General features: G+C 42.8%; 1 protein-coding gene across 1 annotated transcript in view; it reads right to left on the bottom strand.

The window, feature by feature from the left end:
* HSD17B11 (hydroxysteroid (17-beta) dehydrogenase 11) overlaps positions 1–11205 on the bottom strand; it is a 62930-nt gene extending 51725 nt beyond the window's left edge. The window contains exon 1 of the mRNA XM_011990767.1: positions 10523–11205. Coding sequence (XP_011846157.1) covers positions 10523–10732 — 210 coding nt within the window. The 5' untranslated portion in view covers positions 10733–11205. The remainder of the gene's footprint in view (positions 1–10522) is intronic.
* Positions 11206–11575: the final 370 nt, after the last annotated feature.

The following is an 11575-nucleotide window of genomic DNA, read 5'->3' as shown; positions in this document are numbered from 1 at the left end:
TGATCTGCCCACCTCAGCCTCCCAAAGTGCTGGGATTACAGGCGTGAGCCACTGCGCCCGGCCTGAAACTCTTAATAAAAACTTGCTGGTTTTGCAGCTCAGGTGGGCATCACGGTCCTACCAATATGTGGTCACCCCCGGTGGCCCAGCTGTAAAATTCCTCTCTTTATACAGTCTCTCTTTATTTCTCAGCCAGCCAACACTTACGGAAAATAGAAAGAAACTACATTGAAATATTGGGGGCGGGTTCCCCCGATATCTGGCATGCCAACATGGTTTTCTTTTTCCTAAGCATGTGGGAACCCAATTCCCTTTGGTAGGTGTGGAGAAACATTCATCGGTCCAGTTCACAGAAATGCTTGTTCAGCTCCCTGACGATTGGTGAATTGTCTGTGTATTGTCTGGGGTAACTTTGGGTCACGTGCTGTCTAAACATTATGCTTATCTCTGCTATATTAAACTCCTGTTAAAACGGGGGGAGTGCGAGTGCCCATGGAAAATATGGTCACCCTATTCAGGGCAGTGAAGGAACACTGTCCTTGGTTTCCTGGAACTATGGGATTGTGTTGGTACAAAATTCTGGAAACTGGTCCCGACAGGAAATAATGTTCCCATCACTGGGGTGATTGGGCCTTGGTACGTGCTGTCCTAATGACATACCAATCCCATGACCCCCTGCAGTTACCACAATTTTCTGAATCTGGCGACCCACTACCTCTTCTTCAGCTTTCCTGTCCCATTTGGCCTTCGTTATCTGCTCAGCCTCTCCCTTCGTCTACTCCTCCCCCACCTGACAATGTTGAGAATTCAATATCTAACTCTGGTGACTCTGGCTTAATGTCAACCCCTGATGATCTTATTTCTTTTCATGAAGAGCCGGTACTTGTAGCTACCGCGGACCCAACTCGGACAGCCCGGGCCGGTATCTATGCTAACTCTTCCCTCTCCAAATCTTTGCAGTCTTTGCCTCCAGAGCCATCTAATGGCTCTGGGACCAAACTACAATTTACCTGTAATTCTGCAGGCCCTCCCCCATCTACCTCAGCCCCTCACCCTCCTGTCATTTCAGTCCCTCAACCGGTCACTTTGCCACCCACTCAACTTTCTTCTCTGTACCCTTCTTCACGCACGGATGCCCTGCCACTCTGGCTGCACAGGATTGGGACAATAATCACCAGTATACTTCTGCCTCTTCTGCTCCCCCAATGCCCCTTTCTCATGCTCTCATACTGGTCTGACCTCCTCAACCTCAGTTTCCCTTATCTACACATACTTTTCCTGTCACTTCTATGCTAACTCCGTCTCATGTGCCTGTTGTTGAAACTTCCATGCAACGCTCCTTATGCCAAAACAAAGAAACAAGCGGATTAGAGGTGTGGGATTATCCAGTCACGCTGGAACCTCCTAATGCTCAAGGGGTATAAGTGCATTGATACGTGCTGCTTAATTTTACCTTTTTAAAAGAATTCAAGGATGCTTGTGCTCAGCATGATCCTACTTCTCCATATGTTAAAATGGATTTACAGACTCTTTGTACTGAGGTCATTTTGCTTCCTTTAGACTGGGACCTTTTGGCAAAAGCTGTTCTAATTTCATGTCAGCATTTACAATTCTGTACCTGGTGGTCAGAGGAGGCCCGTCTGGAGGCTCAGCTAAATCGGGCTGATGGCATTCTAATTACTCAGGCTCAGCTCACAGGCTCTGATCATCACTCTAACACTACAACCCAATTAGGCTTTGATGCTCTCACCAGGGAACAAGTAAAAAAAGGTATGTATGAGTGAGAGCTTTGGATAAATTATGTGCCCCAGGCCAAGTTCCTGTTTCTTTTACTACTGTTAAACAGGGTCACAGTGAATTATAATCTGATTTTTTGGCTAAATTACAAGATGCTGTTCAAAATTCTGTCTCTGATGAGCACACTCAAGGTATTCTCCTTCGTATGTTAGCTTTTGAGAATGCGAACCATGAGTAAAATGGCCATGTGTTCCGTCCAACGACAAAATTTACCTGATTATGAGGTGTTGCCTGCATATATTAAAGCTTGTGAAGGCTTTGGATTAGAGACTCACAAAGCTATTCTGTGGGCACGGGCCATGAAGGATGGCAATCAAACTGGCTCGACTGATTATTTTCTTGGAGCCTGCTTTAATTGTGGTGAACTTGGTCACACTCAAAAAAATTGCACTGTTAAAAACTTAAAAGTGGCCAAGCCGGCTCAACAAACACGGCCAAATGCCCCTGCTACTGTTTGCCCTCGTTGTCGTGAAGGTAAACATAGCCCAAGTACTTGCCGCTCTAAGTCTGATATAGATGGAAACTCCTTGCCACAGAACCAGGGAAACGGGAAGCGGGGCCAGTCCCAGGCCCCAATATCAAATGGGACACCTCAGACTCAGACCAATGTTATGTTTCCGCTTTAAGGAGTCCCAACACAGCCCCCAGCACAAACAAATTTCCCTACAGCCAACCCAGATGGGTCCCAGCCTCTTCTTTTGTCTCAGTACAATGCTTGTCCACCTCCACAGTAGAGGCTGGGGCGGTCGATCTCTGTAGTTCCATTCCTCTAAATTTACTACCTAATTATTTGCCTTTAATTCCCAGACCACTACCTGGTAACCCAGAACAATTATAACATGGGGAAGAGGGTATGCTTGTGTTTTGCCAGGAGATCATCAATCCCCTATCTGGGTGCCCACTAGAAGACTGAAACTTCATGTGAATACTGACAACGAAAACCACAGGGAAAAGATGTCCATGTCAGAGACCACCCTCATACCTGGTGAGATCTGTGCCGACTCCTCAAAAACTGGCACGCCAAATCAAAACGGGTCTGGTTCAATCCTCCCTAATGGCAACAGAGATCCCTCTAACTAATCTCACTTCTAATTACCTTCCTTTTTCTCCTTACGAACCTAAAAAATCTCACCATTTCTATTAGCCTGAAAACAACATCCCCTGGTTCTTCTCTTCCTCCTTCACCACTGGATCTTGCTTACAATAAGTTTTATTTAATGATTCTCCTCATTATACATTCTGTCTCACCAGTTTCCCCTCAAATTGATTTACCTGCTACACAAAATTATCCTTATTGAGCTTATGTGCCTTTTCCTGCACTTATTCGATCTCTCACCTGGGTGGATGCTCCCGCAGAAGTCTATACTAACGATAGTGTGTGGATGTCTGGAGCTACAGATGACCGTTGCCCTGCTCAGCCAGGAGAAGAAGGCACTGCATTCAATGTTACTATGGGTTATAAATACCCTCCTCTGTGCCTCGGACATGCACTTGGTTGTATCCATCTCGAAACTCAAGTCTGGGCTGCTTATCTTCTGGAGAGATTAACCACAGGAGAATGGGGACATTTGGTCTCCAGCCTCTCACTTTCTCCTTTAAGACAAACGAAAAGGGGAGTAACAGGAGATACCCCATACTTTCAATATAAACCTGTAGGAAAACCATGTTCTAAAAATTTTGAGGGTCCATCTAAAACTTTAATTTGGGAAGATGGTGTTAACTCACAAGCAGTAGTATTAAAACATGGCTCATATGGTTTAGTAATAGACTGGGCACCAAAGGGCTATTTGAAAAACAATTGCTCCTCTGGTGAAAGGGAATGCCTGGAGGCTACTTTTTTATTTCTTATTGGGAGGATAAGGATCATCATCCTACTTTGCATAGGAGGTTCAGCTCATTCTTTCCCTTAAAATGGGAAGAAAAGGGCATTACTCGCCCCCACCTCCCTGAAGCCTCATATGATATTCCCCATACTGAGCCCAGAACACCCAGAACTTTGGAAATTGGCTATTGCCACATCCAGACTGCGAGTATGGGAAGGGGAAACTTTTCTGTCTATTGTCCCCACTACCGCCTCTCACATCCATGATTCTGAACCCCATGATAAATCCCCTTTGTACCCTCTTCCTCTTTATGATGCCAATCATCCTTTATGGGACTCTGATTGGCATTATGATAATTCTTCTCGACCCAGGTATACACCCTCTGCCTCTTTGGCATCCCTGGGCACCTGGGATTGCTTCTTTACGGCAGAGAACATCAGGTGTTGCCACCACCGCTCCTCTCCCTCAGGATCAACGTAGATTCAAACCTTCTGCTCTGTTTACCTCCAGCCTGACTATTCCTGTACAGAGTTGTGTTAAGCCTTCTTACATGCTGCTAGTGGGAAATATCAAAATTGGACAAATAATCAAACTGTCCAATGCATTAATTGTCATTTATACACTTTCGTTAACTCCCGTTTTGACTCCAGGAAAAGTGTAATGTTGCTTTGAGCTTGAGAAGGAATCTGGATACTGGTAACTCTACCCAGACCTTGGGATTCTTCCCCTTCAGTACATTTAATTAATGAAGTGTTACAACGAATTCTCAAAAGATCTAAGAGATTTGTTTTCACTTTAATCGCTGTGATCATGGGCCTAATTACAGTCACTGCACTGGCCACCACTGCCGGAGTGGCATTACATCAACCTATTCAAACGGCTCATTTTGTTAATGATTGGCAAGCCAATTTCACCGAAATGTGGAATTCTCAACAGGGCATTGATCAAAAATTAGCTAATTTTGATATGTGATGTCACTCCTGGTGGCCCAGCTGTAAAATTCCTCTCTTTATACTGTCTCTCTTTATTTCTCAGCTGGCCGACACTTATGGAAAATAGAAAGAACCTACATTGAAATATTGGGAGTGGGTTCCCCCGATATTTTTCTTTTACTGAAATCTCCCTCACAAACTGTAGTATACTCTCATGAGGAACGCTTATTCCTCAAGGGACATCAACATCTCAGGTAAACTTTATTTTGCTCTCCTATACTTTACCAGCAGCTTTTGGCATTTCTTTTTACAAGTACATTTTATTAATGCTGTATACACATATGATAGAATATTATTCAGTCTTAAAATGGAATGAATTTCTGACACATGCTACATGTCAACCTTGAGAACATTATGGCAAATGAAATAAGCCAGACACAAATACCATATGAGTGTACTTACATGAAGTACCCAGAGTATCATATTCATAGAGACAGAAAATAGAATGATTGTTGCCAGGCCCTGGGGAGAGAGAGGGCTGGGGAGATATATCATTTTAATGGGTAGAGTTTCAGCTTGGGAAGAGACAAAAAATTTCTGGAGAGAAATAGAAGAGATCACTGCATAATGAGATAAATGTACTTAAGGCCACTAAACTGTACACTCATAAATGGTTAAAATGGTGTGTTATGTCATATATTTTACCACATTTTAAAAAGTTTTTTAAAAGTATATTGTACTGGCCAGGCACAGTGGCTTACACCTGTAATCCCAGCACTTTGGGAGGCTGAGGCGGGCAAATCACAAGGTCGGGAGTTTGGGAACAGCCTGGCCAATACAGTGAAATCCTGCCTCTACTAAAAATATAAAAAATTAGCTGGGTGTGGTGGTGGGCACCTGTAATCCTAGCTACTTGGGAGGCTGAGGCAGGAGAATCGCTTGCACCGGGGAGGCAGAGGTTGCAACAAGCCGAGATTTTACCACTGTCCTCCAGCCTGGGCAATAGTGCAAGACTCCATCTCAAAAAAAAAAAAAAAAAAGTATATTGTATTGATTGGGTCTTCTCTTTTTTGAACAAATATATTTCCCTACATGAACAAATTTTAAAATAAAAATTTATTTCCCATTTATTCTGTTTTCGGAGATTTGCTTATTACTGATTGGCTTTCTGTAACCACCAAGTGACTAACCACCACTCTACTATGTGGAGGCAAAGATACCCTTCTTTCACATCTGCTGTCTCACTTTTGCCCTGTTTACTTGGTCTTCCTCATTTAGGTTGGTCTGCTTTCCACACCTTCTGAATTGTGCAACTTTTTTTTTTTTTTTTTTTTTTCTGAGATGGAGTCTCGCTCTGTTACCCAGCCTGGAGTGCAGTCATGCGATCTCAGCTCACTGCAGCCTCTGCCTCCCCGGTTCAAGTGATTCTCCTGCCTCAGCCTCCCTAGTAGCTGGGATTACAGGCATGCGCCACCATACTTGTCTAATTTTTATATTCTTAGGAGAAATGGGGTTTTACCATGTTGCCCAGGCTGGTCTTGAACTCCTGGCCTCAAGTGATCCACCCATCTCGACATCCCAAAGTGCTGGGATTACAAGTGTGAGCCACCGTGCTTTGCCAGTGCAACAAATTTAAGTTCTGAATTCCTCCAGAAAAAATTCTGGAAAATGCCCTGTAGATAGTTAGTAAGAAATAAAAAATAAGCAGATCTTCAGGAAAAAATGAATTCTTCCTTTAAAATGTTTTGCAGCACAGTACAATTGCTCATAACTCTTCAAGATTTCCCTTGGTTTTTCAAATATGTTTGTCTATTGCTACAACTAAGACCTTTACACCCATTTTCTTGATTACTAAAAATTTTTAAATTCCTCCCATTAATTTTTCAGTTATTCATTAATTCAGTTTTTCATTCAATAAATAGTCTTTGAGCATACACTATATGCATACTACTTACTGTAAATTTTTCTTTCCAAACTAGTATTTTAGGAGAAAGGGTCTCTCTGTTGCCCAGGTTGAGTGCAGTGGCTATTCACAGGCCTTATCCCACTACTGAACAGCACCGGAGCTCTGATCTGTTCCTTTTCCAACCTAGGCGGGTTCACCCCTCCTTAGACAACTTGATCTCCTTCATGCCCACTGCCAGGAGGTTACCATATTGATTGTGAACTTATGCGGACATGCAGAGCGCACCACAGTCCAGAACTCCTGGCCTCAAGCAATCCTGCTGCTTCAGCCTCCTGAGTAGCTGGGGCTACCGGAGCATGCCACCATGCCTGGCTACAAACTATTCTAACCAGGCATGGGAATGAGAATAGTCAAGAAGTGATAGATTATCATAAAGCAGAATGAATAATTCCCAGTATCAGTCTCAGTGGAACAACAAAGCTGACACCACCATTAATTCTTCCCTAAATTAACATTTGGTACATGTGGACATTGCTATCCTCATTACATGGACTAATCTAAGGGATTGTCTTTGTACTCTAGGTGAAAGGGCCCTCCGTTTGACCCCTCCCTGCTCTTCCAGCTAGATCTCATAACAATCAAACACCACTCCACTTTCTTCCTCATTCTCCAGGTATTCACCAGCCCAAGAGTTTCACATCTCCAGTTTCTGCTACCTGGACTGCTCCAAACTCCCACCCTGTCCTTCCCCAATCAGGTTTAGTGGTTCTTAGATTTCTATAATTACAAATCTATAAAATGGCAAGAAAAATAGAGTAAGGTGTGTATACTGAACTAAGATTGCCAAACTTTTGGCCAAATAAGGACCCTCAAAACTAACAAAATGACCCTCATATGTTATCATTGTAATTTCATTAACAAATACATATTTTACCCACAAAAAAGTAGGAAGGATATAATCTCAAAATAAAAGATAGATTATTTAAATTAAACTAATTTAACTTCATAAAAACTCACTACATTGTCCTCAATTTTTCTGACTATTACTCCCAATTTCTGCTGCTCCCAACCTGGTCCAACAGTCCCCATAATGTCATCTCATGCCTGGATTATCACAGTAGTCTCTTACTTTACTTGCTCCTTCCATCTTTTCTCCTCTTACATCTCTTCTAAGCCCAGCAGCCAGAGGATCCTCTTCAATAGGAATTACCCTGAAAACCCTTCATTGACTCCCCAGAGTAAAAAACCAAAGTACAGGAAATTTTATCATCTGCAACTCCAGCCCCCTAAATCTCTAGACCAGTACTGTCTCATAGAAATATAATGCAAGCCACGTACATAATTTCAATCTTTCCAGTAGTCACATCAAAAAAAAAAAAAAAATCTAGTGGTATATTTTATTTAATCCAATATATCTAAGTAATTATCATTTCAACATGTAATCAATATAAAAATTCTTAACACAAAATTCTACATTCTTTTCTTCATACTAAGTCTGCAAAATCCAGTGTGTATTTCCACCCACAGTCCATCCCAATTCAGACTGGCCACATTTTCAAAGGCTCAAGAGCCACAAGAGGTTAGGGGTTACTACTTACCATGTGTTGCACAGAGTAGATCTAGACCTTTCTTGTGCTTCTCTCCCTTCCCTCAGTCTATGCCAGGCTTTGTATTTGCTGATCCTTCCCTGCAGGACTCACTGTGCTCTCAGCTTCTTCTGATGTTGACTCAATTATCTCCATTTCAGTGGGGCCTTTCTGGCCACCTCTGTAAAGTCAACACTCCCCTCCTACCCTCCCCACCATATACAGTCTTTAATCTGCTTTCACCTTTTATTTTTTTCTTTATGCTTAACACCATCTAACAATTAAACATTTTATTATACAATGTGGCATACTGCCCCTAGCTCATGAGGCTCAAGCCTTCCTCAGTGCTATATCCTCAGTTCTGCATTAGAACAGTGCCTAACAGATAATAGATGCTCAATAAACATTTGTTGGATAAATACATGTCACTGAAGATCACAGAAAATTTTGTACAAACTAGCACTGGACATTGGAAGTCATTAACCTAACTAACTATTACATATATTTAAATTTTAGCTTAAACCACTACTTTGTCAAGGAATAGTAGGAATAGTAAGAACTAACACTCCAGTGTTTACCTTATACCAGCTACTGTGCTAAATGCTTTGTGTGCATTATCTCTTATCACACTCCCAGCCTTTTGAGGTAGGTATTGTTATTTTATCCATTTTGGAGAAAAGGAACTAAAGCTGTGGAAAAGTTGAGTAAGTTACCCAATTAAAAAATAAGAACTCAGATGTGTCTGACTATATCACCATGCCAGATCTTGACCATGCTGGTCCAGGCTGGGCCTAGGTTGTATTTTTCATTGCACTTGTAATTACTTATTTTTTATTTATTTATTTTATTTTATTTTATTTATTTATTTATTTTTGAGACACAGTTTCGCTCTTGTTGCCCAAGCTGGAGCACAATGGTGCAATCTTGGCTCACCGCAACCTCCGCCTCCCAAATTCAAGCAATTCTCCTGCCTCAGCCTCCTGAGTAGCTGGGATTACAAGCGCATGCCACCATGCTCAACTAACTTTTTGTATTTTTAGTAGAAATGGGGTTTCACCATGTCAGCCAGGCTGGTCTCGAACTCATGACCTCAGGTGATCTGCCCGCCTCGGCCTCCAAAAGTGCTGGTATTAAAAGTGTGAGCCACCCCATCCAGCCTGCACTTGTAGTTACTTAATGTCCATTTTCCCTACTAGACTGAGGTCATGGAACCTTATTTTCTGTTTGTCACTCTGTCCCTAATGTCTAAGCAGTGGACAGTATTTGTTGATTGCTGTCTTAATCAGCCACTCACTGGGTTAACTCTCATTTAACTTCACATCCTTTGAATTATTATTTACAGCATTGCATGTCAACTAGTGTGTAATGGATAATGTTTCAGGCCATCAGGTATCTTATAGAAACCCCTTTGGTTCATCTACCAAAGGTCAAATAAAAGGTTAGAGTCTAGGTCCTCTTCCCTAAGCTACACCTAAACTTGTCCTGGATAAAAAATTACACTGAAAGTTTTTTTTCTATTTATTGTTTTTACTAAAAGATGCTTTCCCACCACTCCTACAGTATCACAGGTCAAACGTGGAAAAAAAAAAAAAATGCTTTTTTTTTTTTTTTTTTTTGAGACGGAGTCTCGCTCTGTCCCCCAGGCTGGAGTGCAGTGGCCCAGTCTCGGCTCAGTGGAAGCTCTGCTTCCCAGGATCACGCCATTCTCCCGCCTCAGCCTCCCAAGTAGCTGGGACTACAGCCGCCTGTCACCACGCCAGGCTAATTTTTTGTATTTTTAATAGAGACTGGGTTTCACTGTGTTAGCCAGGATGGTCTTGATCTCCTGATCTCGTGATGCGTCCTCTTCGGGCTTCCCAAAGTGCTGGGATTAGAGGCGTGAGCCAATAAAAAATGCTTTTCAAAAAAACTTGAGACAGGGTCTCACTCTGTCACCCAGGCTGGAGTGCAGTGGGGTGTTTACACTGCAGCCTCCACCTCCCAGGCTCAAGCAACCTCCCACCTCAGCCTCCCGGAAAATTACTCTTGGCAATAACTATGGCAATGTAGCATTGTTTTCCGTTGAGTATAATCTTTTAAACCACTTATCTCATTAACAGCAAGTAGGTTAGGACTTTCTCTTAATAGGTACAAGCTTCTTACTCTTTTAATATATAGCTAAAACGATTACTTTTTCCCTATGTTTAAAATAGAGGGATCAATGAAATCAGGTTCAGGAGAAAATTATGAGTTATCCTTAGGGCAAAAATGGGAATCAATTTACAACGGGGCAGTAACTGGGACTCTTATAACCTCTAGGTTTGTTTATCATGTGATCATACAACATATTAATTCATGCCCTCCCATCTGCAAAATGGCAATACTAATTTTTTTTCCTCCCTGCTTTACAGAGATGCGGTAAAGAGTGGTTGCCAGCAAAATGCAGACATGTCCACAGATTAAAGGAACCAGAAAATAAAACATAGTAAGCACTGTTACCTTATTTATATCCCAGAGAACCAGCTTGCTTTTAAGTTTAGCAAATTCATAGGCAGTCAGTCTCCCAATTCCATGCCCAGCTCCTGTAATTAGCACGATTTCGCCGGCGACTGATTTTCTCCTCTTAGGAATAAAAAGCTTCACGAAGGACTCTAGGCAGCAGACGATGAGTAAGGGGAGAAGCAGGAGGAGGTCCAGAAGGAATTTCATCCTTTTTGTTGCTGGGAGCGTTTGGTGTGTCTTTTCCAACCACTCTAAACTGCTTTTAGAGGGTTGCTCGATCTAACACCAGAAAGAGTAGGGGCGAGAGCAAGGAAGAGCTCCCCTATCAAAGAAAAACAACTCCGAAACCGTTCCTTCCGCTGGGCTGGGCTTTGTTGGTCTTTCGCAATTGGCTCGGGCTGCAGTGCTTGCTCGCTCAGAGATCTGGGAGGGACGAAGTCCAGACCCGAGCAAAGCTTCCTAGTTCTGCTTCGCGCAGCCCGCAAGCGATGTGTGGCCGCGACTATCTTTTACCCACTTTCTCCCGGTGTCGTGAGCCGGCAGTGGAGGGTTAGCTGCTCACTTGTTTTCCTAAACTGGATAAATTCCAAGGATAACCGACAGTATCCGCAAGCCAGATGCTTCTTCCAAAGTTGAAGGTTGCTTATCACTAGATAGGGGTGCCGCTGGGCGTGGCGGCTTTCGCCTGTAATCCTGGCACTTTGCGAAGCCCTGGAGAGAGAATCGCTTGACCCCAGGAGTTCGAGATCAGCCCGAACAACATAGGGAGACCCCTAGTCTCTTATTTTTTTATTTTCTTGGTAATTAGCCAGGAGTAGTGGCGCGTGCATATAGTTCCAGCTACTCGAGACTGAGGCACGAGAATAGCTTGAGCCCAGGAGGTCGAGGCTACAGTGCGCGAAGATCGTGCCGCTGCACTCCAACCTGGGTGAAAAGGCCAGACTTTGTCTTAAAAAACAAAAACTAGATAGAGGATGCAAATATAGATTCCTATCTTAAAGGATCTTGAAAAGACCAAGCGTTCTGCTTCCAGCTGAAAAATTACGCTAC

The sequence above is a fragment of the Mandrillus leucophaeus genome, unplaced genomic scaffold (assembly GCF_000951045.1).
Source record: "Mandrillus leucophaeus isolate KB7577 unplaced genomic scaffold, Mleu.le_1.0 Scaffold381, whole genome shotgun sequence".
Lineage (NCBI taxonomy): Eukaryota > Metazoa > Chordata > Mammalia > Primates > Cercopithecidae > Mandrillus > Mandrillus leucophaeus.
This window is presented reverse-complemented; position numbering and strand designations above follow the sequence as displayed.